We start from the raw sequence: 26468 nt of genomic DNA on the forward strand, positions 1-26468 counted from the left end.
TCCTTCCCTCCCTCCTTCCCTCCACGCTCCCTCAGGCCAGCCGTGGCTTCAGCCCTCAACCAGTCTCAACATCACTCTATCGCTCTCTTTCTCCCTCCTCTATCCTTCCTTCCTCCCTCCCTCCCTTCTACAGCCAGCTCTCCTTCTCCGCGTGTTTCTTCCTATCCTTCCCCGCCCCTCCTCTCCATCCTCCTTCCCCGCCCCGAGCATCCGCTCGCATATAAATTTTGGTACTTCACCTAGCCCTCCCTACCCTACCCCACCCCTGAAACCCACGGACCCTGTTGTATCCAGCAGGGGTCGTGCAACTGTTCTAGACGCAATACGAGGATTTTGGAAATGAGAGCAGAGAGCGAGGAGATATGAAGCGAAGAGAACGTGAGAAATTGAGAGCAGAGGGGACAGGACAGGACAGGGCAGGACAGGACAGGGCAGGACAGGACAGGGCAGGGCAGGGCAGGGCAGGGCAGGGCAGGGCAGGGCAGGGCAGGGCAGGATAAGAGCAGCAGAGCAGAGCAGAGCAGAGCAGAGCAGAGCAGAGCAGAGCAGAGCAGAGCAGAGCAGAGCAGAGCAGAGCAGAGCAGAGCAGAGCAGAGCAGAGCAAAAGAAAGAAACGGAGAATGAAGGAGTTGAGCGCAGGGAGAGGTACACAGAGAGGAGAGGTATGGAGAGGAGAGGTGTGGAGAGGAGAGAAGCGGAGAGAAGCGGAGGGGAATAGGATTAACTAGCGGATCGAGGCGAGGTGAGGCGAGGCGACGGGGAGGAAGTGAAGAAAAAAGACGATGGAAGCAAACATTGGAGGAAATAGAGCAGAAACAAAGAAGAGAAACAGGGATGAGTGTATGAAAGAGCAAGGAAATGAGTGTAAGAAAGAGCAAGGTTTGAAACTTGTCGGGAATATGGTTGGACAGGCAGAACACAGTGAATAGCAGACACGAAATGAAACAGGAGAAGACAGCCACAACGGCGTTGTGGTGGAAGTACCAAAGTGCCAGTTAAGGGAAGAGCTGAGGAGAGAGGGAGAACTTTGGCTGTAAGAGCGAAAGTTGATGCGAGCAGGGAGATGAGGGAGGGATAATGATGGCATGGAAGTCACGAATGCATGCGGAGAACGGAAGTCGAAGATGACTGGAAGTTCGGATTTAGAGAGTTTAAACGCATGAGTTTCAAGTGAATAGGATGAGACAGGTGGTATGATGTGAACATAGAAGATGTTGATGACAGAGAGGCTGTTCAATGAAGGATTATAACGACAATTGAGAAGGAGATGGATAAAACATAATGGATTGGAGGGTAGATCTTTCTTGGAGAGCAGAAGAGATGGAGCATGCAAGTTCAAGAGGTAGAGAGAGGTAGGAACAGAGTGCGTGAAATGAAGACTCTTTGATGCTGCAGATATCTGAGCAGCAGAAGACAGCGGTCAAAGAATTATTTACTTTTGAGATGAACATCGTCGTTTGATATAATTCCTCAGCAATACCTGTTTCCGTTGAATGTAGTGCAAGTATACAACAGTGTCGTTAATAGTACACACAACTTCATTCGTTCATAAAGCACAATGCAGTTGTTCTAGAAATACTTGGTAAAGAAAAGGCCAACAATTCCTGTGCTGTCTGTTGCGAAAGATGAGCATGCAGCTTTAGAGCGTTTCATCATCAGTCATCTTCTTGCATCGCCATGTCCTGATCTTCGCCCAGCGCTGTTAAACTCATCGTCAAAAACGAACAGAGGACGTGCTGCAGGATGACCTCTTCCGATGTATCCCTTCCTTAGCCTGTTGCAATTCTTCTTCATCGAATCCTTGTCGTAGATGTACCTGAGCATTCAAAGATTACACAAGCAACCTTCACACAGGCCAACTGCTGCACCTGTAAGAGTACATAAAGTCCCTCTTCCCAGGATCTCCGTTCCTTGGTCCCCGTGTCCCCTTCATCGGCTGTTAAGGGGCTTCGTCAGATTCCCGGAAATCGTGGATGAGAATGGGGCGAAGTTCACGGTGTCGAACAAGCTGAGGAGAAGTAGGAAGAGAAGCTTACCTTGACGCCAATCTGTCGCAGGAGCTCATAAACAGGCCCTGTGGGCTCCTTAATGTCCTTTCTTCCGTTGACCAGCCAGCATCTGTTCTCATCGTAGGCAACCATGTTCCTGATCGCCTGGTTGAACTCGTTGAGATCCTTGACCTGCATCTCACTGAACCCCAGGATGCTCTGCTCATCATCCACGCTTCTGATCAAGCGGACGATCCCGTGTTGCTCAAGAACGTGCAATAATTTCATGAGGTCCATAATCCGGTTTCGAGCATTTTGCTTCATTTCTATGCCAAGCTTTTCTTGCACGAGTCTTTCCAGAGCCAAGTTCGCATCCACCTCTTTCATCTTCAAGATGCACTCAGCCGTCATATCATAGCAGCAAGAGGATTGTCGTGTTTCTGGCATCGACGCTCGATTGGACTTCAGATGATCTGTGATCGCGTTTTCCATGCTATTCACGATTGTGAAGCGTTTCTTAGACCAGTCAATGAAACCCATAGAGTCATCGGGCTTGCCAAGAGTCAAGCATTGGTGATGGTCGGGAAAACCAAAAGGAAGAGAGGAGGGGCATTGAGTTTGGCCTATTTCGAAACACTCGCGATTCTGCGTCAAGTGATTCCCTTGAAGCACAGCAGGATTCAAGCTAGCATTCATCTGCACAACAAAATCAGTCATTTCCCATCGAAGCATGCATGTAAGAGTCAGAAACTTCTTCATGGGGCGGGAGAACAGATGGGTTGAATGCTGGTCCTACTCCAGCAACGCAATACCCCTTGATCTGAAACGTTGGCACGAGCTACGACTGGCGCGAAAGGGTCTAGAGCACGAAAAGGACTAATTCGGTGCATCATGGCTGGCATGAATTGAAGTGTGTGATGAAGGGCAAAGAAACCATGCGAATGAATCTAACATCGACCCGAATGGTCACGTTGGGGCGAGTGGCGCACGAGGACAGAAGGGCATCTAGCAAAGAGGATGAGCTGAGACAAATACAAGTGGGATCACGCTACGAAGCATTACAGAGGATCTTGAAGGGAGCTAAGGATAGGATCGCGACTGAGGAGCAGTCAGAATCAGAGGGTGGAGATAGGGGAGATACAGAGGTTGGCGTCCTCTCAAAGGGCCGGAAAAGGAGCTGGGGGAAGGAGGATGCGACGGAGAGGGATGATAGTGGAGGCGGAGTGAAAATGCAGGGGGTGGGGTGGCATTGGTCACTGTCACGGGAACAGTCAGAAGTATCCAACGGGGGTGATTTTGAGTATATCAGAGGGGTGGGGTAGTCCAGGATTGGCCTCGGATCTCAAGATAGGATTGACAGGGGGGTGGTGGATCGCTGGAGGGGTGGGGTGATTCTATGTTGGGAAATGTTAAGGGTGGGTTCTGGTCTAACCTCTACAGGTGGGTAGTAATGAAGGTAGTAAGAAATGTGCGGGTAGTCTCGGAAGGTTGTTCGGCAAGTTTGTAGGACACAGGGGTAGAGGTACCTTTCAAGAGCAAAATGTAGGGGTACTCTTGGGTAAATTAGAGGGTAGTACTAGGATGCATAATCTGCGGAATCGATAAGTGTTTAAGGTGGGTGGGTAGGGTGATAGGTGGCTCGGACCAGTACGACGCTGGGGTCGTGCGTTCATGGTACGTAGAGGTTGGGTACTTTTTCTTTAAATCAGGGGTAGGGTTTTTATCTGGAAGGCATCCGAATCCAGGGGTGGGTCCTACCGGGGAGCCGTGATGGAGAGGCACAACCAGCTCATGATCACCCCCCACCCCCCTTATCTCCAGTAAAGCAGCAGAGAAGGAACCCCCTCTTTAGACCCTCAAAGGCGCATATTCTCACTGGGAGATAGGGGTAAATCTCAAGAAAGGGGTAGTTTGATGCCTCCTTCGCTCGCCAGCGGCTAGCGTCACAGGGGGGGTAGAGTGCAAATATTTATTGGATCCCACTAATCAACAACGCCCAGTACTTAGGAAGCGCTTTTCGCACGCATGTTCCCCTCGGAACCCATCGTGAAAAAATCAACTGGTCGGTCACGGCGTGTGTTGAATGCATCATCACCCACCCTTTCTATCACTCCCTCATCAAGCTGAAAATGGGGGGTATTCAGGAAACGCTCCTTTGGTTGCGGTCAAGCATTGCAGAGGACCACCCACCCTTCTGACTCCTTTTCACTATGGGAATTGGGGGTGTGTAAAAGTGCCAGGGTAGCGACAGTGGTGTAATATCTTGTCTAGGTCACGGCGCAGCACAATGTCAGCTATGGCTGGTCACGGCAGCTGCCAGTCAGCTACCTCCGTAAATCAACCCCTCTCTACCTATGACGTGATTAGGTATAGAGGGGTGGGGTACAATAATTTCTCTGATTGCGTCAACGTCTTCGATGAATATCAACCACCTACCCATTGGAGTTTTTTTGACCACCCTCCACCCCTCAAATCAGGCTAACCACGTGGGCTTCTTCAGAATTGTCACCACCCCACCCTCGAATTTCTCCGTCCTCTGTAAGGAACTTTTTTTGTTTTTTTTAACGACCCTGAAGCGTCCCGCACGGCTCGTGGTAAGAGTCTCAAGGCAATCACTACCCCCACCCCTACCTCCTTAAAAATCAGATCAAAGACCCCTCCCTGATGGAGTGTGCCGGTAGTAAGGGTCTTGTGGTTTCCCTAACAGTGCAAAGCATGTACCTCCACGCCGTGACGCTACTGATACCACCCCTATCCCTCCCAAGGGGGTGATTCATGCCGTGACCGCTCTCAATATCTGTTATTGTGTTTAATACATTTTATAAGTCATAAACTTGGAGTTTTTTTTTTCGGCTGTTCCTCAATCTTTTTTTTATTTTTTTTTGGATCGTCATTGTTTCAGTTTCACCCACTCGCATTCACTTCCCGCAGACTCTGTGCAGGGGCGGACGAGGGGAGACGGGATGCCCTCCTGGGGGATGAGACACGAGAAGAGATAAGAGGCATGTAAGATGGGTTGGAAGGAGAGGAGGGACCAGCAGAGTGGACCAGGTGGCAAGAGCCTTGTGGAACCATTGCGAGTGTCGTTGGAGCAAGCACCCTTGGTCTCAGTAAGTTCATGTACAAGGCAGAAGATACGATCAGCGTGAGTCTAGTGTGTTTGCTTCTGGCTCATGGTCGGTAGAAGCGTTTGATTTGCTAGTCTACAAGAATCAAGAGAGAAATCATCTTCCATCTTGGTTTCTAGATGATCCTTGTACCCATACTTTTACAACAACAGTCTCCTGGAAGCGAGAAAACAAATAATCCAAAGGAGAGGATAATCTGAGGGTTTGCTGCATGTTTTTCTGAGAAAACTGTGATGAGGAGCTGTGAATACTGGTTTCGTGACGAGAAGGAGGATGTCATAGTTGGGTTGGTAGGATGGCGCCATTCTCTTGGGGTTCTTGGTCCTGTTTTGTACGTTTGTGATGACAAGAACCGTTACAGAATCTATTTCCCTCTTGTTTCTGTCTGTACGATAACAGCTTGATTGTTATCGGATGTGTCTGCTTCAAAATGACTAAAGAAAACTGACGATCAGGTGACATCTGAGGACTCGTAGGGTTGTATAAGACTAATACATATGAGTATGAGATGATCACCATTTCAGCTCATCATGAACATAATGATGCGCTTTGCGCTCCTTTTTACATTGTGCGGGTCTCCTGGTATGAACTTATATTCAATATCATTGCTATTTTGGCTTGTGTACCTGCTGCATCCGATTGGCTTGTGTACCTGCTGCATCACCCCGGATCAGATCTGAAGTGATGCCAATACAACAAGATACCTCACTTGTTTCGCATGTGATATGGTGTTTGAACCACAAACGCAACTGTAGATTAGAATAGTTGTGAAGGAGATGCTGATATACATATGTGTATGTATGTATGTTTGTATGCTGATATGCGAAAACTTCATTCGTATCATGAACGACAGGGGACAGTAAATGTTGTATACACAACCTTGCGTAAGACCTTGAGCTCAGATGATCTTAGGATCACTGTTCATAAGTTACACACACTCATCAGATCAGCAGCATCACTGCAGCTATCTGGCATCGTCGTTCTGTTTCACAACACTACGCCCAAGGGGCGTCCGGTACGAGTCCAGAATACAACTTCGCAGAGCCGTAATGGCATTTGCGATGGCGGCTTGACTCGCTGGAGGTTGGGAGGTCTGTGTCACTGAGGAAGAAGCATTTCGATGAGCTTGCTTTTCCTTGCGGCAGTACTTCAACGTGCGTCCAGAACGTTTGCAGTACGTGCAGAAGTAATTCGGGGAAGAACCGGAGGACTGCGCGGGAGCGCGGGAGGGCTGAGCTCCTGGCGTCGACGGAGAGGGTTGAAGGGCACAAAGAGGCTGCGGAGCCGGAACGAAAGAAGACGGTTTGACGAAGGTGAAAGCTTTCTGTGCTAAAAGCGACATCGTGGCAGCGGTAGCAGGATGCATGTGCGCAATGGGGACCATCACAAGTCGGAGATCAGGGTCACGAAAACCATTGGCGAATTGTTGAAGAAGATTGTGCTCTTGAAAGACGACAGCCTCACATTTGTAGAGTAAAAGCTCGTCAACATAGCGTTGCGTCCGAAGAGTATAATCAGTAATCGATTCGTTCACGCCTTGACAAAGATTGGTTACTTGTTGCTGGAGCTTGGCGATGTGAGCCGCGGGAGGAAATTGCTGCGTGATGAAAAGGCAGAATTCCGGCCAGGGAAGAAGGGACAATTCGTCAAGAGGACGATCGTGAGACATGCGTCGAAGAACAGCGTCGTCAAGAAAGGTCGTCGTGTAGTGAACCCAGAGGTTGCCGGGGATTCGATGGACAGACAGAGCACGTCCCATCTGAGAGAGCCAGCTGTGAATGCTTCGAGAATCAGCCTGACCAAGAAAGGGGGTGATGGAGGTTCTGGGCTGAAACTTCGGGAGTTTGTCACCATTGAAAGGCTGGGAGGGACTGACGGGCGTGGGCTGAGGAATCCGCGACATGCACGCGTCACGAGAGGGGTTCTGCTGCGTGTAAGAAGCACGAATACCTGGCAACGGAGTCATCAGTTTCTCTGGTAAGAGAGAAGTCGGAGGCGGAGCTTTGGGAATCGACGAAGGGTCTGACTCAACCGGGAGGGCAAGCATCTGCAACAGCCGAGGGCTGGGAGGGGAAGGAGAACTCGTCAAGCGCAGAGACGGTTGCGCGCTGGACGGGGCAGGGAGGGGCTTCAAGCGCTGGATTGCTGAAACTGAGGTAGAAAGGGCGGAAACCAGGCGTTCTTGAAGTTCATATGATTGAGCAAGTAGACGATAATTGAATTCCTGAGATTGCTCAAATTGACGATCCAGCTTGCGTTCAAGTTCTTCCTGACGCTTCTGGGCATCCTTGCGGGCATCTGCATTCTGTTGCAGGAGTAAAGCAAAAAGTTGACTAAGAGATGGTTCTTTGTCGCTGGCGGCAGGAGAGTTCCGACCCGAAGACATCGCAGAGATGGGCTCAGCCCATCCGAACACCCCTGCGGCAGGGGTGTTCGGAGAACATGCTCCAGAGGCTGACGTGAAGTTGCGGAAAGAATGCGGAGCTGGAGACTCCCTGGCTAAGACAGACGGTGCTGGTACAGGCGTAACAAAGAATGGGCGAGCACCAGAAGCTGGATGGGAATCCTCCTGTGGTCGATCTTGCATAATAGAATCATCATCTCTCGTTACGGAAAAGAGACGGGGAAATTGAAATTGTTCAGCTCCAACATTTGGGTGGATTGTGGTTGGATCAGCAACTTGTTCCGTAGATCTCTGAATCCTTCGTTCACTGGTCTGAGCCTTACGCGATCTTTTCACTTTCAACAGTTTGCTTGCTTTCTTTGCTGAAATCATTCTTGGAATCGTTTGAGATTCTGAATCAAAGCTCGAATGTGAACCAATTCGCTACCATGTGATGTATACACAACCTTGCGTAAGACCTTGAGCTCAGATGATCTTAGGATCACTGTTGATTAAGCACACACACTCATCAGATCAGCAGCATCACTACTGCTGCTGGCTGGCATCGTCATTCTGTTTCCCTACGCCACCTCTACGTTACTAAGTTACCAGGTACGTTACACCCAAGGGGCGTCCCGGCGGTAACTTCGGCGGCGGCCGGGCCCGGAATCATAATGAGAGTCCAGAATCTTGAATCTTGAATACCGTAGTGGCAGCCGTGGCCGGGACCCCGGATCGGACCCGCCGCCACTGGCACCGTCCGTCGGATCACCTCGTGGCACCGGGCCGAGTGACGCCGCCGGAGCACAAGTTTGTGACCTGAGACTTGTACTATGCCGCTCCACGCAGATATCACCGTCATCGACCTTAGTCACGTTGTAACAAGACAGTTTTGAAAGTTTTGCTCACACGCCGCGTCGTCCGACGGCAATTGACTCAGTCGGCGGGCCTCACGGCGCCGGTCACGTGACGGTGACGTGCCAGGCTAGTCAGTACGGTCACCGCCCGATCACCGTGACGCCGGACAGAGTCTAGCCTACCGTACTCCCGAGTAGTCCGATCGGATGGCCCGCCATCCTCGCCGGCGGGGCGGTTTCACTTTACTCAAAGTTAAGTGAAAAATCAGTTTAGTTCAGTTCACGGTTCCGAGCTTTGCCGCTAGCCTGGCAGATGTGACCGTACGGGCCGGCGGTGGCACGTGACGGACCGTAAGTTCAGCTCAGCGGCCGCCGGCAAACCCAGTGGGCCAAGCCCGGCCGCCCGGCCGCCAGTGACCGTACTAGGCTACCCGCCGGGCCCGGGTGCGCCGGGCCCATCATAGTCGTACCGGTACCGTGCCGCAAATCAGTGAACCGTCCGGACAGCCTGGCAGTGACCGCCCGGCCACTAACCGTCCGGTGTGGCACCCGATGACTGAGTCGGACCGGCGGAAGTTGAGGCGGCACGGTCTTGCTATCATGCCAGTCGCCGGGTCACGGCTGTCCCTCGCGACTGAGTCAGTACGGTATCCGATGATCGCTGATATCATAATTATATTTTATTGAGGCGGACTTGGGTAAGTTGATCCGACATTGCCGCAATGAGGCTCGGAACGAGCAGCGGAGGAGGGGGGACGTGAGATAGGACGAGAGAAGGGAAGGGAGGAGTACGAGATGAGTAGGGGAGGAGAGGAGGTGAGAAGGAGGTGAGGAGTTGCGAAGGAGGTGAGGGGAGGAGGACGAGGAGAGGAGAGGAGTTGCGAAGGAGAGGAGGGGAGGAGGAGGAGGAGAGGAGAGGAGTTGCGAAGGAGAGGAGGGGAGGAGGAGGAGGAGAGGAGAGGAGTTGCGAAGGAGAGGAGGGAAGGAGGAGGGGCAGAGGAGAGGAGTTGCGAAGGAGAGGAGGAGGAGGAGAGGGGGGAAGGAGAGGAGGAGGAGGGGAGGAGAGGAGGAAGATGGGATGGAGACGGGAGGAAGACAGGAGTGAAATGTATTGGAAACGAGGACATGGCGGAGTAATGACTCAGTGATTGGGTCTAGAAGGAGAGATGTGATGCAGACTGGGATTGTTTTAACTGGGAGGTGCATTCAGGGAAGGAGAATTGAAGGAGTACAAGATGCATGTCAAGACCTGTTAGCGATAGAGTGGCGAGCATACGGACTGGGCAGGAATCCTGATTGTCGTCACCCCGTCGCTATCTTGCAACCATTCTTCGGCTCCGCAACCTCCGCTTCGCTCCGAGAGGTCGAGGACTTCATAGGATCGAAGGTCAAGGCTGCACGGTGAGGGATTGGCGTGGAGGAGAAGGACGGCCTGACTTGCTCTGGAAGCGATGGGGTGCCTGTAGCATGCAGAAACAAGTTGCCGTCTTCTTGTTGTGCATCTTCACTCTCTTCTTCATCTTCGTCTGGCACTCGTGGCTAAGAAACAGCTTCCAACCGTAGCCTCACTCTCCCCTCCAGCACCGCGTCCTCCCTCTCCCCGTTCTTGCAATCTCGCTGCCTCCCGTGCTGCCCTCCACTGTTGTGAAAATTCTCACTGCTGAGATTCTTTGACCCCCGATCTCCATCACTCTTCTCCTTCTCTCTTCTCCTTTTCTACCTTCCTGTCCCTCCCTTCCTCTCTCTCTCCCTGCTCCCTTGCCCCCTCTCTCGCTCGTCCTGATCCTGTGCTGGCTATCCTGCAGGTCTATCAAGGTGAGGAGTCAGCGGATCAGTTCAACCCATTGCAGGCATTGGAAGCCCAAGAGGGTGGCAGGAAAAGTTTGTTCCCTGCCCCTGGCTGTGCTGGAGGTGAGAACGAGAGGACAAGGATACTGAGATCAGAATCTGTGGAGACGACGATGGAGATGTTGAGAGCAGTTTGCACACAAAGAGACATGTGGTGGATGTGTTGATGGAAGTGGTACGCGATAGTAGATGATGATTGGGTTGATGATGTTTACTATGACGGTTCCTTGTCTGTTCATGCGTCTAATCTAGTCTGGAACAGAAGAGACCAACCACTTGCCCCACAAGGTACTTGACGTATGTTGACTGGAATGGAGCACAAACAAACAACCAGGAAACTCAATGAAACATGGTTGTGTTTCAGATTCTGACATGTTGAAGGCAGATTATTGCCTTGATGAATGCTCTGCAAGTCTCGCGATCAAACAATCTCACGCTCATCCTCTCTCCCGGTGTGCTATCAGTTCAGATCGATGATAGTGATCATAATGATGGAGATTATGAAGACGATAAAACTGATGATGATGATGGAAATGATGGAGATGTCGTCCAACGACGACGACAATAATGATCACCACAATGTAGAAGCATCAGCTGCTGCCGCTCGTGATGGAGATGATGATGATGGCATTGGAGACGAATGATGGTGGAGAAAATTTGACATTGATTTGCTCCCACCAGCTGCGTCGGCTTTGGTTGAAGATGTTTTCCGCATTCAAGAGCTTCAGAAGTTCTTCTGTGTCATGTACGATATCGGCATGTCGCTCAACAACGTTTCTGCATTCATCTCAACACAAAGAGGAACAAGGGCTGTCGTTCCTAACGGAGCTGAGGGCAAAGTTGTTGTCAGCACAGGTGAAAGTCTGTGTTTGATATCTTCATGTGTCTTGCACACTCAGTTGAGCTCGGTTCTCAATCTTTAAGATCTGCCAGAACTCTTGTTGTTTGTTGTCGACACTTGTTGTTTGTTGTCGACACTGCCTTCTCCTCGCTTGCCTGTTCCCCGCTAGCCATAGCTGAGGACCACTCCTGCTCTCTCGCTCGCTCTTCTCTCTCTGACGGACCTCTCCTCGTCCCGAGCAGGACTGCATGCTGGGCAGGACATGTTCCGACTTGTTGGACCACCAGGTTTCTCTCCAAAGATGATACAACACCTCCTTCTCAGGTCCAACAAACAGATCTGCGAGGTATCTCGATTGTGCTGGAGGTGTTGTTGGCTGATGCCGCTGTTGCAGAAAGTTGACTTGATCCTTAACAACATCTACAAGCGAGGGAACGGATACGTGGCCGTACATCTGTATGATTATATCAATCAGACTTGACGACGATGATGACTATGGAAACGTTGTTTTTGTTGTTGTTGATGATGATATCTAAGATGTTTATGTGTATTGTTGCTGCTGCTGCTGCTGCTTCTGCTGCTGCTGCTGCATTTGGTGTTGGTGTTGGTGTTGGTGTTGGTGGTGGTGATGATGATATCGATGATGATGATAGAGATGATAGAGATGATGATGATTGAAGCAACTGCAATTCGCGAAATGATGAAGAATCTGCTCGAGGGTCTGACTGTGTTAATGAACGGACAGGAGGAGCATGGATGGAACCTGTCAGCAGCGAGCAAATCTGTTTTCAGCTGAGAGCAGCAACAGAGGCAAGCAAGTCACAGTTGTTGTCTCTTCCTGCTAAGATGCTGTCTCTTGCTCTTCAGACGCGCGTTACTGCCTCATGTCCCCCGGATACGTTCTCAAGTCGCTCCTCACGGCCATCATGGAAGACTGCGATCTGGAGACAGTCTGGTATCTTGTCGTTCCCTCATGCTGAAGGTCTTGACGGACCTGGCAGCTCTCCCAAGTATGCGCGAGTGTGCGAGCAGGCCATGAAGGCAGGGACAGAGGAGGTGGAGAAGGAGAGAGAACAAGTACATGCGGCTATCAAGCACATCCTCGTGTCCAGGAGGTTGGTTCTGTTCGTGGCTCACGACCTCGCGCGGATCGTTGAAGCAAGTGAGAAGTCCCTTGACATTCTTGTATCAATTCCTTCCTACTACCTCATCTCTTCTGCTCCTGCTCCTGCTCCTGCTCCTGCTCCTGCTCCTGCTCCTGCTCCTGCTCCTGCTCTTTCCCCTGCTACTTCTCCTTCTTCTTTTCCTTCTTCTGCTCCTTGTTTCTTCTCACTCAGCCTCGGAAGTTGACAACCCGAACGACCCGATTCTCTTTCCTGTGGATTCGATTCTTTACGACATGTGCCGGTAAGACAATCACAAGTTGTGTTCTTATGCCAATACGTTGCTTTGAGCTTTGGCTCGTTGTCCTCCTCTTCCTTTGTTCATCCTCTTAATCATGACGAGCAGGCAGACCAAGTGTGAAACATGCTGTGAAAAGTTCAATACCATGTTTCAAGAGCCCCCGTCGAACTCCTCCTCCACCTCCACCTCCACCACCACCACCTCCTCCTCCTCCTCCTCCTCTCTCTTTTCCCAATCCTCTTCCCTCCACTTCATCAACCCCTCCTCCAACGTCAAGGCATTCTTCAACATCGCAACCATTTGCGAGACTGCCTCGGTAGAAGCAATGCTCAAGACTTGTCCAGTGCAGGAAGTCTACGACGCTTCTTGCTCGGAATTTATCAACCAGGCCTCGAGGATAGTCAACTTCTGCTCGCTCCTCCTCCTCAAGAAACTTGGAGCTCTCGACTCTTCTCAACTCTCCTCTTCCCCTCCTCCTCCTCCTCCTCCTCCTCCTCTACCAATTCCTCCTCTCCTCCCACCTCCTTCCGACATGCTCCTTTGATCGACATGCTTCTCCTGGCTCTCTCAGACATCTTCATCGGCAACCCCACCAGCACCTTCTCCTCTAACGCCGCACTGCTCCGCCGAGGCCTCGCCAAGTCTTCCCCTCGCGCAACCAACATGAAGCTCGACGAGCTGGAATGCTACGGGACGCGTGAGCCAGCGTTCGAGTTCCGGAGGAGCATGCGGAGAGAAGAAATGAAGGAGGAGGAGGAGCGGAAGAAGAGGAGGGAGGAGTCGCGCAAGAAGAAAGGGGGAGGGGAGGCGAAACTGAGGGAGAAAATAACAAGTAAGGGGAACAAGACAAAGTCGAAGCTGCTGTCAACCAACAAGAACGTCACGAAGATGATGGAGAACGTGACGGTCAAAGATGAAAAGGAGGGAGAAGTCAACATGCAGGTACAAGAGAAGGTTGTTGAGTCCATGTTCTCCTCGAGCGATCTGTTTGCTGCCGAGGACTCCAGCTGGAAATGTCAGCATGGCAAGATAAGTGATGGGAGACACGAGTGGTACATAGGTGAGATTCTGCTGAGATGCCCGTTCATGATGCCGATGATGATGATGATGATGATGATGATGATGATGATGATGATGATGACGATGATGATGGAAACAGAATACGATGATGATATTGCTGTGGTTTTCTTTTTCTAGATGAGATTCATAAAAATCTGTCGCTGACTGTTTGCAGGAAAACTTCCGACGTTGAGATGGAATGAGACCTCTCTGTCTTTCACATAGTCGGATGACAACTCAGTATATTCAGTCAAGGTTGCACAAAGATATTCGTGAATATGTTAACGTCCGCTGTATTGATGCAAAAACTGTAAATGTACCATCATGACAACAGAACAAACATGTGAAATCACTATAGATACACGAGGTGTAAGGAAACCTCACCAGGTTAGTTGGCAAAGAGGACAAGATAACCACAACAAGGAAGCCATCACATCACATCAAACACCATACACCACCAAATCTCATCCTAGCTTCCGTTGATCTGCCCCCCTCCTCCTCTTCCTCATCCTCATCGACTTCCGAACGACCCAGTCCTCCTCGCGTTGGAGTTGCTGAGGGCTGGCAGCTTGGTCTTCTCATCCTTCTTCTTCCCCCACGCCAGCGGGTCCATCACTCCCACCTGAGGTCCACCACCGAACTTGTGGTTGAAATTCTCCTCCCTGTTGATCAGCTCCAGCTTGTAGAACTTCATCTCCTCCTCCATCTTCTTGGTCTTGTTCCCCAGCTGAACGATCTCATCTTCAAGCTCTCTTATCTTCTCCAGATCCTCCTCCCTGGATGCCCTGTTGTTGAACTTCATCGTGATCGCCTCCAGCTCCGCCTCCAGCTGCCTGCACCGCTCCTGCAGCAGCTCCTGCGCACTCTGGAACTCTCGCTGCAGCCCAACCGTCTCCTCGAGGTGCTCGTTCACAAGCGCGTCCACCTCCTCCTTGCTCTTCGCCAGCAGCGCTGCTCTCTGCTCCGCCAGTTCTCTCCTCCCCTTGTCTATCTCCGCCTGCAGCTCCTCCTCCCTCTCCGCCAACGTCTTCTTCGTCCTCCGAATCTCCTCCTCCAGTGCAGACAGGGATTCATCCTGCGTACGGATCCTCTCCCACGCCTCCCCGAGCTGAGCTTCCTTCCCTTCCATCGCGCTCCTGTGCTCTTCTGAGCTCCTCTGTTCGCGGTCCTGGTGCTCCTTCTTAAGATTGCTGCACGTCTCCTCCATCTCCTGCCTGTGCTTCTCCTCCATCCTCTTGCTCTCCGCCAAGAGCTTCTCCGCGGAGCCTTTCTTCTCCTCCTCCAGCTCCTTCGCCGCGCGCGCCTTCCCCTCCTCCGTCTCCTTGCGGTGTGCGTCCTTTAGCGCCTCCATCTCAGCTCCTCGCTCCTGGAGCTCCTTGTCGTACGTCCGCTTCAACTCCTCCTCCCTCTTCGCCACCTGCCTCACCGTCTCCTTCTCCGCCTCCTCCTTCATCTTCGCCTTCTCCGCCCCGAATCGCTTCCCCTGCTCCGCCATCTCCTCCTCCAGCCGCGTGATCGCACTCTTCCCCTCCCCTCGGATCCTCTCAGCCTCCTCCTCGTGCTGCTGCTTCATCGCAGCAATCGCCTCCTCCCTGTTCCTCTCCAGCCTCTCCTTCAGCTCCTGCAGCGCTTTCTGTGCATCCTTGCTGCTGGCAGACAGCAGCTCCTCCTTCAGCTCCTGCATCCTCCTGTCCAGCTCCTCCTGAAACCTCCGCTCTGCTTCCTCCGCCTTTCTCTCCGCCTCCTCCTTCATCTGCCTGATTTGCGACTCCAGAAGTTCCCTCTTCTCCTCCAGCTCTGCGATCTTGGCTGTCGCCTCCTCCAGCTTAGCCTTGAGCTCGTCAGCTTTCTTCGCCTTCTCCTTGGCGAGCTCTTTCTCCAGCTCAAGCTTCTTCTTGATCATTCCATCCAGCTCCTCCTTCAGCCGCTTGACCTGCAGGGTGAAGACTCAGCTCCTTGTCACATCATCTCACGCCTCCTCCTCCTCCTCCTCCTCCTCCTCCTCCTCCTCCTCCTCCTCCTCCTCCTCCTCCTCCTCCTCCTCTCCCATCATCCTGGTCTCTTCCTCTCACCTCCTTGCTTGCATTGACGGTGCTATCGGCCATCTCTTTTTCCATCATCGTTAGCCTTGCCTTCAGCTTGTCTTTCTCCTCCGTCACGCTGTACAGCTCTCTCCGAAGAGCCTCCGTCGAGTCCTTGCTGGCCTTCTCCTGGGCAGACAGCTGGCTCTCCATCGCCTTCTTGACCTCCGCGAGCTCTTTTCTCAGCTTCTCCACCTCCGCCTCGCTCTTCTTGAGCTTCTCCGCTATCTCCCCAGACGTCTCCTGCATCTTTTTCTCCAGCTCCACGATCGTCTGCTTCCTGCCCTCGCTCTCCTTCCTCGACCCCTCCAGCTCTCTCTCCAGCTGAGTCAGCTTGTCCTGCAGCTGCTCGATCTCCTTCTGCCGGAGGAGGAGCTCCTCCTCTAGCTGCTTCACCTTCTTCTCCATCCCCTGCTTCCCGTCCTTGGCTTCGGCTTCAGCGGCACTGAGCCGATCCGCCAGCTCGTCCCTCCTGCTCTTCAACTTGGCGATCTCGCTGTTGAGCTTCTCCACAGCTTGTTCGCTGCTCTTCCTGGCGGCCTCTAGCTCTGATTGCAACTTGGACACCTGACCCTCCAGAGACTTGAGCTCCTTCTCCTTGTCCGCCAACTTGCTCTTCATCTCCTTCTCTGCCTCCGTCAATCGTTTCTGGAAGTCTTTCTCGCGCTCTCCCTGCGACTTCTCTCCATCTTTCAGCATCTGGCACGGGTATCAATTATGGCCTGTGCAACTTCCCTCCTCATCCTCCTCCTCCTCCTCTTTCTCCTCCTCCTCCCCTTCTCCTCTTTCTCTTCCTCCTCTTACTCCTCCTCCTCCCCTTCTCCTCACCTGCGAGAGCTCCTTGATCTTCCCCTCTTTCTCTGCGATAATTTTGTCCTTATCTGCAATCAACTTGTCCTTGTCCGCAAGCTGGAGATCAACCGTCAGGCTCGCCAACACACAACAAGTCATTCACCTTCTGCTTCAGTTCATCTGCCCCCTTCTTCATCTCCTCCTCAAGTCGCGCCTGAAGCTTCTTCTTCTCCGCCTCCGCCTCCTCCACCTTCTTCTTCAGCTGCTCGATCTCCTTGATGTCGCCCTCCTTGCTCTTGGAACCATCTTCCATCGCCTTCTTCAGCTCCTCCTTCAGCTTCTCGATCTCCTTCCTCGCCTCTGCCATCGCCTCCTGGGCCTGTTGCGCGCTTTTTTTTGCCTCCTCCTTGAGCTTACGGATGGTTTCTTCCGACTCCTTCGAAGAGGCTTCAAGGTCCTTTCTCAGCTGAGCCGCCGTTCCTTCCAGACTCTTCAAGTCTCTCGCTAGCCCATCTCGTTCTCCCGTCATCTCCTGCAGTCTCCCGTCAGCTCCTCTCCCTCTCCCTCCCACAGGGCCGCTCCCTCACCTGCAACTTCGCCGCCAGCTCGCTCGCCCGAGACCGAGCCTCATCCAACTCATCCTGCAGCTGCTTCTGCTTGCGCTTCGCATCCTCCTCTAGTCCCATGTTCAGCATATCGTGCTTCTTCCGAAGTTTCTCCAGTTCTTCGAGCTTGCTCTGCTCGACCTCGGCCGTCGCCATCTTCAGCTTCTTCGACATCTCTGCCTCCGCGTCCTTCATGGCCTTCTTCAGCGCATTCTCGAGCTCCTGTCGCAGCCGCTCCTCCTCATCCAGTCTCTCCTTCAGCATCTGCAGCAGGTCAGGAACTTGGAAGGCTCGGAACAGAGAGAAGTGAAGTGAACAACTTAAGAGTCCCAGACATGGGGAGTAGCGAGGGGCGACAAGGCCGGAGGGGCAGGCGAGGAGCTATGAAGCGCATGTTCACCTCGTTGTACTTGGCGTTTGCTTGCTTGACATGATCGCTGATCTCTTGCGCATGCTTCCTTCTCATCTCCTCCACCTGCTCCCCACCTTGGGAGTCAAGCTTCTTGACTGCATTGTTGAACTCGTCGACACGCTTCTTGAACTCAGCCTTCATACTGTCCATCTCCTTGACCATCTTGTTGATGCGATCCTCATACCCGGCCTTGAGCTCTTTCTCCCTCGCCTTGGCACTCGCCTTGAAGTTCTCAAACGCCTCAATCGCTTCCGCTTTTTCTTTCTCATGCTGCTTTTTGAACTCATCCACAGCTTGCTGCTGCCGATCAACTTCCTTCCTCTCCTCCAGCTTCTCCTTGAACTTGTTGATCTTCGTGTAGGCATCTTTCAAGATCTGATTCGGACAAGAGAGAACACAAGGAAAAACATCGACAAGTCAGCCCTCGGACTTGAGCTTGCAACACATCACTCACCCCATCGATCTCAGTTTCATACGCGTCTGCCAGCGCATTGAGATCGTCCGTGTGGTCTTCGTTCTTAGAGTTGAGATGATAGATCACTTTGGTCAGCTGTGCGATCTTCTTGCTCATCTTGTGATGAAGATCGGGGAACAAGTTCTCCGCCGTCGCCATCGTTCACTTCAACAAACTTCACTCTCACTCGTTTCGATTAACGGTGTAGCCCGCAGGAACACAAATGGTTAGATCCTTGCAATCGAGGACGGAATCCACGCAAGGAAATCTCTTCCAAACATCTGAAACAGCAGAATCATCAGCTTTCAACACGCCGCAAACAGCAGCTCCTGTCAAATCTTCACGTTAGACTAGTCTGTTTTTGAGTTATCATTCCACATGTTATGGGACATCAAACAGAGATTTGTTTCCCTGCCCTCATCTTCTCCTCCCCCTTGGGCTAGACCTGTCTTGCTCTGAACAATCGTTCTTCTGTCTCCTTTCGCGTTTCCTGCTTCTCAATTCCATTCTCTTTCCTCCTATCCTGTTTCAGCATTCCTTGTCATGTCAACCATTGTTCATTTCCAACATTATCGATCTTTGAATCCTGTTCCTCCCCCTCCTCCCCCTCCTCCCCCTCCTCCCCCTCCTCTCCCTCCTCTCCTCCGTTCCGTCGCCTGTCTGCCATGCTGTCGCCAACCTTCCGTTGGCAGCACACAGTACTACACCTTTGCCCACCACCCCTTTATTGACTACCCCCACCCCCCTAAACGACTCCACCTTTCTTATGTGATTGAACCCCCACCCCTACCACATACTATTTACTAATTGAGTCTTTAAATAAAATCCTACTAGTATGATAGTTATCCCTAGATAGTCAGACCCCCACCCCACCCGATATGGCCATTTCCGAATAAAAGCCCCCACCATGTCGACCTTTCAAGTACCCCTATAGCCCATACAAGTACCCCTCTCTTTGACTACATCATTCATGATTTTGTAGGGGTACTGTGCTCACCTACCACCACCCTGTATCAATTCGTACGTTGACAGTAGGGCTGGCCCGCTTCTTTCATAAGCGATGCTGAGAACCCTCGCTGCGCAAGGAGCAAGCGAGCAAGGCAGGAAGAGGAAGGAGCAAGGAGAGGCCAGGGATGGCGAGGGAGAGCTATCGCATCTCATCCCTGATCCGAAGGAGCTTCAGGATGGGGTGAAGAGAAGGTCAACAAGGGCCAAGAAGGCTGTTGGTGGGATTCAAGTCCAGGAACACAGTGGCCAACAATCTTCAAAGGATCGGTACCCGCGATGCGAACATGGTAAGAATAAGAGAAGATGCAAGGCCTGCGGGACTGGAGCTTGCTTACATGGCATTCAGCGGTATCAGTGCAAGGTCTGTGGTGGAGGAGGAGCGTGCGAGCATGGTAGACAGCGGTACCAGTGTAGGGACTGCCGAGGAGGTGGGATATGCGAGCATGGGAGGGTGCGGACGCAATGCCGGGAATGTGGAGGAGGAAGTATTTGCCAGCACAACAAGAGACGGTCACGATGCCGAGATTGCGGCGGAGGAAGTATCTGTCAGCACGGACGGGAGCGGAACGCGTGCAAGGACTGCAAGGGAGGGAGTGTATGTGAGCACATGAAGCTGCGATATCTCTGCAAGGAGTGCGGAGGAGGAGGGATATGCGTGCATGGGCGATACAAGAGCGCATGCACTTTGTGTCTCAAGAGCCAAGCCAGACCTGGTCAACCAGAAAGTCAAGGGGATAAATGAACATGTCAGGAAAAGCAAGACAACGCACTAGCACACAACTGTAGATCGCTGTATATTTTTTCCTCCGAAAATCTCCATAGCATTCACTTTGATACCTACGGTTTGTCGTTCCAGCCCGCCGGAGGTTTCGTCGTAGTTGAAGAACTAGAAGAAACTTTCCTTTGCACCTCCTCGTTTGCACCTCCTCGTGTTCCTTTTAACAGTCCCTGTGAGCATGCAGCTCCATGTATGCTTGAAGACATATGTCTGCGATTGACCGCCCCGCAAGTTCGCCATTGATTGCAACGTGCTTCACAATTCTGAGGGCAGCGAGAATTATTCCTTGTGGCCCAAATTTTATCTATGCAATGCAAAAACAATTGCAAAGGGTATTCAAGATGTGTGTGAGGTCTGCTCATACTGACAACGCGCATACATTTGCACTGTATGAGAATATACATTTATTACACAAACATAAAAAGTGCTCAACTATTCTTGCTGTGTGTAAATAGTCTCTAGTTTTATATCACTTGGACAAAATATTGGTACACTTGGAAGCCTGTTTGGGTTCTTTTGTATGCACAGTATGGAGTTGAACAGAGCGCAAAGACACTTTCTCTTATTGCTGGTGAGTGAGTTGATTTGATCATCTGTCACCTGGAAAAATGAGCAGAACATAGCATCCTTTGTATTATTCTTGTCAGATTGCTTAGCTGAGCCCGGCTTTGCAAAGTTGTTTGACCGTTGCTGTGCAGTACATTGTTTTGCGCATGATTTGCTTGGACCTTGTGACGGCTCCAGTAGATTGTTCTCATGAGCAGCAAAGACTGAGAACTGGGGCACGAAGTGGTTTTTCCCGTCTTCCATCTTTTCGTAGCTTTTTGAATTTCAAGATCTCAGGACAGAGAAGTCGAGTGTAACAACAATTGAGAGTTGCCGAGGCTTGTAGATATCAGAATGTGCAACCAAAAATCTTTGAAAATCTCTCCACTTCCTTTTCGACCTCTTCTAGACAGCCAAGACTGAGACGATGCCAGTGCCTACTGGTTCTTGCTTCTTTTCTCCGCTCTTCTCCGTTCCGCTCCTCTCTCTCTCTCTCTCTCTCTCTCTCTTCCTCTCTTCCTCTCTCTCTCTCTCTCTCTTCCTCTCTCCCTCTCTCTCTCTCTCCTTCCGACCTCGTTTCCTCTTCCTGAGCCTGCAGACTTCTTCTGACTCCCTGCGTAAAAATATACATTCCGTACCCTACCCATTACTCCTTCTACCCCACCAATTTCCTGCAATATCACCGGTACTCTAGGTAGTGTACCCGTCATGTTTGTGAGAAAATGGTTGTATTGTTTTTTGGTGGTACAGATCTGGTGTTGCTGAAAATCGAAAATAGTCGTTTTCGATCACCAGGGGTCCTATCGGGGGGCCGCATTACTTTTTAAAATGCAAAAAGGAGATGACAGCTAGAAGAGTATTCTCTGATAAGACGTCTTTTCAGAGAGCTTCTTTTAAAATTGTTATTTTAGGAACCAGTCGCGGCCTGTTTCGTGCTGGTCGGCTGACTGGAATTCACTACCCCTGTCTCCTAGCTTATAGACCCCACCCTCCTTCACCCGCCCCCTTCCCCCTTCATAACTGCCCCTCCCCCAGTTCTGCCCCCAGTTCCTCCAGCAGTTCCTCGTCCTCCTCCAGCCTGAAACAAGGATTGACGATGGTGCCTGAGGGATTTGTCTTGTCATTGGAATTTTGCATTGATTGGCTGTTAACATAGACGTGTTGCAATGCCTGCCTCTGTGTTTTTCTGTACAGAATTCAAGGTCACTGTTTATAGCGAACGGTCCACATCTGGACCCGGTCCACATCTGGACCCGGTCCACATCTGGACCCTAGCTCGTCCCTAGCTCGATTTATCTCTATCATGTTGCCTATGCCATGAAAGTAGACCAGTGTCTGGCTCGAGAGAATAATTATGTGACCTAATGATGATTTCTCTTCGAAGAGTTATGCATTAGCGCTTTGCCTTCGCCATGTTTTCAACACAATGTATTCCTCAAACAACTGTTGCAGTATCCCTTCGTCTTTCACCCTGTCTGAGCTGTGACTAATTTAATCTAGCATCGACCTCAGGAGGCTTCCTGTATCTCTGCAATGTACGACTATGAAAGCAATAAAACATTGTTAACTTACCGTAAAGCAAGATAAACCACGCTCACTTGGTCAAACATTCTCACACGAAGCAGATTTTATCCTGCTCTGAGCACACTTGCCCTCGTTCAACGATCATCAGGTACACACAACCAAACAGGACCAGTCATCACCTCTCCGAGCTCTTCTGTCTGTGCTGACCCCTTCGCCAGTAGCCACTTCACCTCCATGCATCTCCTCTAGTCATCGCGGTCACCAGCGCTCACACAGGTCTTACTGGGAACATGCATCGGGTGCTCTGAATGGGATGGTGAGGCAGGTAGGGGGTCAGAGGCGGCAAGCAGCAAGCCTTTGAGAAAGTGACCTGCAGCCCTCTCATGCAGATGCGATAGGAGAGGATCGAGTCTTTACAGCTTACGTCAGCCTGATACCGCGACCATTCCCTCCTACAGGATAGATGTTCAACTCTGAGGGAACCAGCACATGTTTTCTGGCCCTATGTTCTCATAACTCCAGCAAGCCAGGCGAGAGTCAAGCTATGCTCGCAACGCTGATAGCCATTCATCCGTTTCGAGCTCAAGCTCAAGAGCTGAAACTGGCTGCTGTATTAGATGACTTGATAGGGATAGACTTGATGCCCACAGCGCGACAACAGGGGTGAATGTCGTGAAAGAAAAGCTTCTACTTGCAACATCCACTGCTGTGCTCCGACTCCTTGACAAGACAACAAACAGACTGCGCTTGCGCACTGACCCGCATGCACTTGCGCAACAACAAATGACAGCGACGGGAGCTGAAATCTGCGACTTGTATTCTGCTGCTGCATTACCATCAGTGCAGCTGAGCCAAGAGGTTGGGCCCTGAGACTGACCCGCAATCCAGGCAGAGAGCTTCTTCGAATGACAAGCCGAGTGAGCTTGAATGATGCGGCAGATTTGTATGTGAACAGAGGAGCTCTTCGCCGGGGTTCTGATCGGAATCTTCAAATGATACTAACAGTCTTTGAATGATCCCTCTGCTCTTTGAATCAGGCGGTTCGACCGACGCAGGAGACGACCGGGCCGGGCTCCCGAAGATTCAATTTGAAAGTTCCCATCGTAATCGATGACTCTATACATGAACGATAACTCAGACAGTCAAGTCCTCCTCATTTTCCTGGTCTCCCAGCCAAATCTCCGTCGTCAAGTTTGGTCGTCTTGGTGAAATTGCGATAGCGTTTGTTGCGAACCAGGAGAAATTTGACAGAAGGGAGCTCAGCAGTGTAATGAAATTACCCATCTCTCTCTCTTCCTGTGTCTGCTTCTTCTACCTCACTTTTCGTCCTCATCCTACAACTCTCCTTCTCCTCCTTCTCCTCCCTCTGTCTCTCTTTCTCCGTACTCAAAGATCCCTCCTCCTCCCGCCCCAACTCCCCTTCGCTCGCCCACGGCTGTCAACGACGAAAACCCCTTTCTCTCCAGCCTTGCGAGTCACTCGACTATCTTGAAGGCTTGTTCAAGTATTATGATGGACTTCGATCAAACTTGAAGCTTATTTTGAACATGAGTCTGTTGATGGAGGTCAGCTCAAGCTGGACAGATTTTGCCTGCCCAGGGATCTTTACCCAAGTGCTGGGCAGCAGCTGCGTGATGGACTTGCAACTGTTCTCTATCTTGAGAGCTTTGATGAGCACACCAGAGACAAATGAAGCGTTATTATATCAACAACAATGTAAATGTGAAGGTACAAGGCAAACTGCTTGCAAAACAGTGGTGATATTGTTCGGTAAGATCAAGAATTTTGATAAGAATATGTAAACGTCCAGCGATAAGATCCCAAGTCTTCTGTTCTTACTTTCTTCAGATTCTGTGTTGACCAAAAAATGCTCAGGGGAAAAAGCTTTGTGCTACAGACAGTCATTGAAGATTTTTCTTACACCTTTCTTGGATCAATCGTCGTTAAGATCTTCTCGATCTCTTCGTCGAGCTCTTATATCGCTTCCTTGATCATCTGTCGCCCTCCCCGAGATGAAAGAAATATGCTCTGTTTACTAGTATACACTTCTGACATTCAGAAGGAGGGCCACGTGCTGGGATCACAGAGAGGTAAAGGTGAAGACATGACTGTCAACTCTCTCTGTCGCACTGTATCTGCTCCTTCTGGCTCCTTCAGGGTCCTAAGAAGCTTCCAAGGGCTACCATCCATGAGCCCAATTACGTTGAGCTGAGCAGCGCGACTGACACTTGGGCTCCTCTATTCACACTGTGAAACATCCCCCATTGTAGGCAGGTTTCGCACAGTGAAGGGAAAACAGCACTCGCAGTGTAGGCAGTGTTTGTAGGCAGTGTTTGCCGTGAGTGAAAATGCGCCCAAGTCAACAACAACCAGGTATGTATGATGACATTCAAACCAGCGATCACAGACAGACGAGGAAGAATGATCAGCGAAGAGCGAGGCTGACAGCGTTATGGTCTCGTAGTGACGCCGCCTCATCTGAGCGCCTGCCCCCTTCCCTTTTGCTCATATCATCTTGTGCGACTCATCTCTTCTATCTCGCCATTGTGTTCGCTCGATGTCTTGTGCTTCATATCCTTATGCATAGTATCGTCAACACTCAGCCACTCGATAGCCATGGACCCCCAGCACCATCCCGATGGCATTCCCTTTCCATCCCTTCCGTTCCCTTGTCTTCCATTGCCCTTCCCTCCCCTCTTCTGTACTCATTCTCTGACGTCTCTCTCCCCGCCCCGAAGGACGCCTCCCTCCTCCCATCGCTCGTCATCGACTACCGCCATATCCGCTTTTTCTCGAAACCATGGATACCTGTCCAAGGGGCGCACCACAACCAGGAGATATGCTGATATCCGAACATATATCTTTTCGATTTTTTCGATGTATCTTGGATATATATTCATTTCTTCTAGAGCCTTCTACGATATCTTTGAACGCAAAGGAGCCAAAACAAACTGCACCCGCCTCAGAGCTTTAGCTATCTAATAAGGGGGTCACTAGTCATAACCTAGTGTAGGTTTACAGCAGCTTCAGCCTAGTGGAGGTCAATGCTGACCCAAAGGGGTCGCAGGTTCTTGCGGTTCGGGGCGTGTATCCGTATCCCTTACGAAACGACGTCATTTCTGGTCTCAGAAAGGTCTGGACGAGTTTCTTTTTCTGAAAGAACGTCTTTTCTTTCCACCACCCGGAAATCATCCCCACCCCCACTCCCCTCTGGATATTCCTCATGTCGTGGGGGGTACCCGGAATCCGTTTAAAACGGCGCCCGCCGTCAAGAACACTTCCTCGCATGCGCCGGCGATCGGAGCGTTCCTCCCCGCCCTCTCCGCCTCCTCCTCCTCTCCCCCGCAACGATCAGGACCCCCTCCTCCCTACTCCTCCTCTCACACAACGGTCGAACCCTCTCTCTCATCCTCCTTCACTCCCTGCTCTGACGCAGCTTCATAGTCCTCCTCTCGCTCCACCTCGTTCCATCAATCCACATCGCCAACCTTCATCCCACTTCTCCCCTGCTGAAACTTCTTCATCTTCTCTTCAACTTCCCTCCACCAATCTCCCTCACTCCCGCATGTCCTTATTGCATCCCATCGCCCATCAGTGGAAAGCCTCCCTCCCTCCGACCCCCATGTACGACCACACCTTGCAGTCGCAGACTCCATTTCACTTGGACACACAGTCATCTCTGCAATATTTCCCATACCAATCACAATCGTCACACCCCCCAACTGCATTTCCACCTTATCCTCCCTACTCTCACATCTATGCTCGCCCTCAACAACCCCAGGACGCCATTCACGACGCACCTCCTGCTTGCTACAACCCTGCTCCTTCCTACTCCAGCTTCCATCAGGACTTCCCTGTTCCCCCTGTGCACAAGCAAACGGTGATACATGCTGCATCTCACCTTGCTGGGCTCAGCGCTCCCATGGACGCTCCTCCCCTGCCGACATCATCGCAACATGCTAGCAACGCGGGCTACGACAGGCCTCCTTGCTACGACGTACCTGGTCCCTCGCGCCTACACCCTTCCATCGCGCCGCCTCGTCCTCCTGCCTCTCAATCTGTTGACAGCGCTGTTGCCGCTCTTTGGCCGGAGTATCAGGAGCCCGGTCAATCCTATCTGACTCCTTCAGATCCCTCCGGTGGACAAGGAGCAGCAGGGTTGTACTCTACCACGACACAGAGAGCTAGAGAGCAGCAGCAGCAGCGAGACAAGACTTCCTTGGATGCCTGCATGGACGACCCTTTCCGAGCAGACTTTCAGCAGACGATCCTCTCGGCGACGGAGATGGCGGGCAGTGGGCAGCTTACAGACAGCTCGAGCTCAGCTGAGTCCGACGGCAACGAAGGGGCTCGAGCAGACGCAGCAGGAGGAGCAGGGGGGAGGAAGCAGAAGAAGCGAGGAGAGAAGGGATCTGCCGCGGGTCACTCAAGGCACTGGAAGGAGGAGGAGCACGAAACCTTCTTGATGGCCCTCAAGAAGCTGAGTCCCGAGACTCTCGCTAGTGACAGTGGAGGGCTGGGGCCAGGTATTGCCGAGCTGATCGCCGCGGTTGTCAAGACGCGAACAGTTTCTCAGGTGCGGTCGCACGCTCAGAAGTTTCTGATCAGGTGGAGGAAGCAGCGGGAGGGGCCGGGACAAGGGAAGTGAAGGAGGAGGGAGGGGGCAGGATAAAACAAGTCATAAATGTAAAGGTAGTTGGGATGTCTTTCAATAAATCAAGATAAGGACAACAAATGGATATTGTTAGTCGACGCGCTCC

At 51.5% G+C, this 26468-nt stretch overlaps 6 protein-coding genes across 6 annotated transcripts; 4 read left to right on the top strand and 2 right to left on the bottom strand.

Moving 5' to 3' along the window:
- Positions 1–1655: 1655 nt before the first annotated feature.
- GUITHDRAFT_117320 (hypothetical protein) lies at positions 1656–2881 on the bottom strand (the record flags this gene model as incomplete). Its single annotated transcript, XM_005823463.1, has 5 exons — positions 1656–1699; positions 1749–1816; positions 1869–1936; positions 2037–2684; positions 2801–2881. 5 exons carry the CDS (start codon positions 2879–2881, stop codon positions 1656–1658), a joined length of 909 nt encoding a protein of 302 aa, XP_005823520.1.
- Positions 2882–10947: 8066 nt separating this feature from the next.
- On the top strand, positions 10948–12456 carry GUITHDRAFT_117322 (hypothetical protein; the record flags this gene model as incomplete). The annotated part of the gene is made up of 7 exons (XM_005823464.1): positions 10948–11059; positions 11288–11391; positions 11440–11493; positions 11583–11640; positions 11913–12000; positions 12047–12207; positions 12383–12456. 7 exons carry the CDS (start codon positions 10948–10950, stop codon positions 12454–12456), a joined length of 651 nt encoding a protein of 216 aa, XP_005823521.1.
- A 542-nt stretch (positions 12457–12998) lies between these two features.
- GUITHDRAFT_117323 (hypothetical protein) lies at positions 12999–13646 on the top strand (the record flags this gene model as incomplete). Its single annotated transcript, XM_005823465.1, has 1 exon — positions 12999–13646. The coding sequence occupies one exon, from the start codon at positions 12999–13001 to the stop codon at positions 13644–13646; it is 648 nt and encodes a 215-aa protein (XP_005823522.1).
- Positions 13647–13786: 140 nt separating this feature from the next.
- Positions 13787–18011, bottom strand: GUITHDRAFT_165730 (hypothetical protein; the record flags this gene model as incomplete). The annotated part of the gene is made up of 7 exons (XM_005823466.1): positions 13787–15441; positions 15581–16288; positions 16418–16498; positions 16545–16913; positions 16969–17250; positions 17387–17773; positions 17853–18011. 7 exons carry the CDS (start codon positions 18009–18011, stop codon positions 14020–14022), a joined length of 3408 nt encoding a protein of 1135 aa, XP_005823523.1. The 3' UTR covers positions 13787–14019.
- Positions 18012–18912: 901 nt separating this feature from the next.
- GUITHDRAFT_78851 (hypothetical protein) lies at positions 18913–19602 on the top strand (the record flags this gene model as incomplete). The annotated part of the gene is made up of 1 exon (XM_005823467.1): positions 18913–19602. The coding sequence occupies one exon, from the start codon at positions 18913–18915 to the stop codon at positions 19600–19602; it is 690 nt and encodes a 229-aa protein (XP_005823524.1).
- Positions 19603–25273: 5671 nt separating this feature from the next.
- On the top strand, positions 25274–26356 carry GUITHDRAFT_117326 (hypothetical protein; the record flags this gene model as incomplete). The annotated part of the gene is made up of 1 exon (XM_005823468.1): positions 25274–26356. One exon carries the CDS (start codon positions 25274–25276, stop codon positions 26354–26356), a length of 1083 nt encoding a protein of 360 aa, XP_005823525.1.
- Positions 26357–26468: the final 112 nt, after the last annotated feature.

Source organism: Guillardia theta (genome assembly GCF_000315625.1).
Source record: "Guillardia theta CCMP2712 unplaced genomic scaffold GUITHscaffold_108, whole genome shotgun sequence".
Classification (NCBI taxonomy): domain Eukaryota; class Cryptophyceae; order Pyrenomonadales; family Geminigeraceae; genus Guillardia; species Guillardia theta.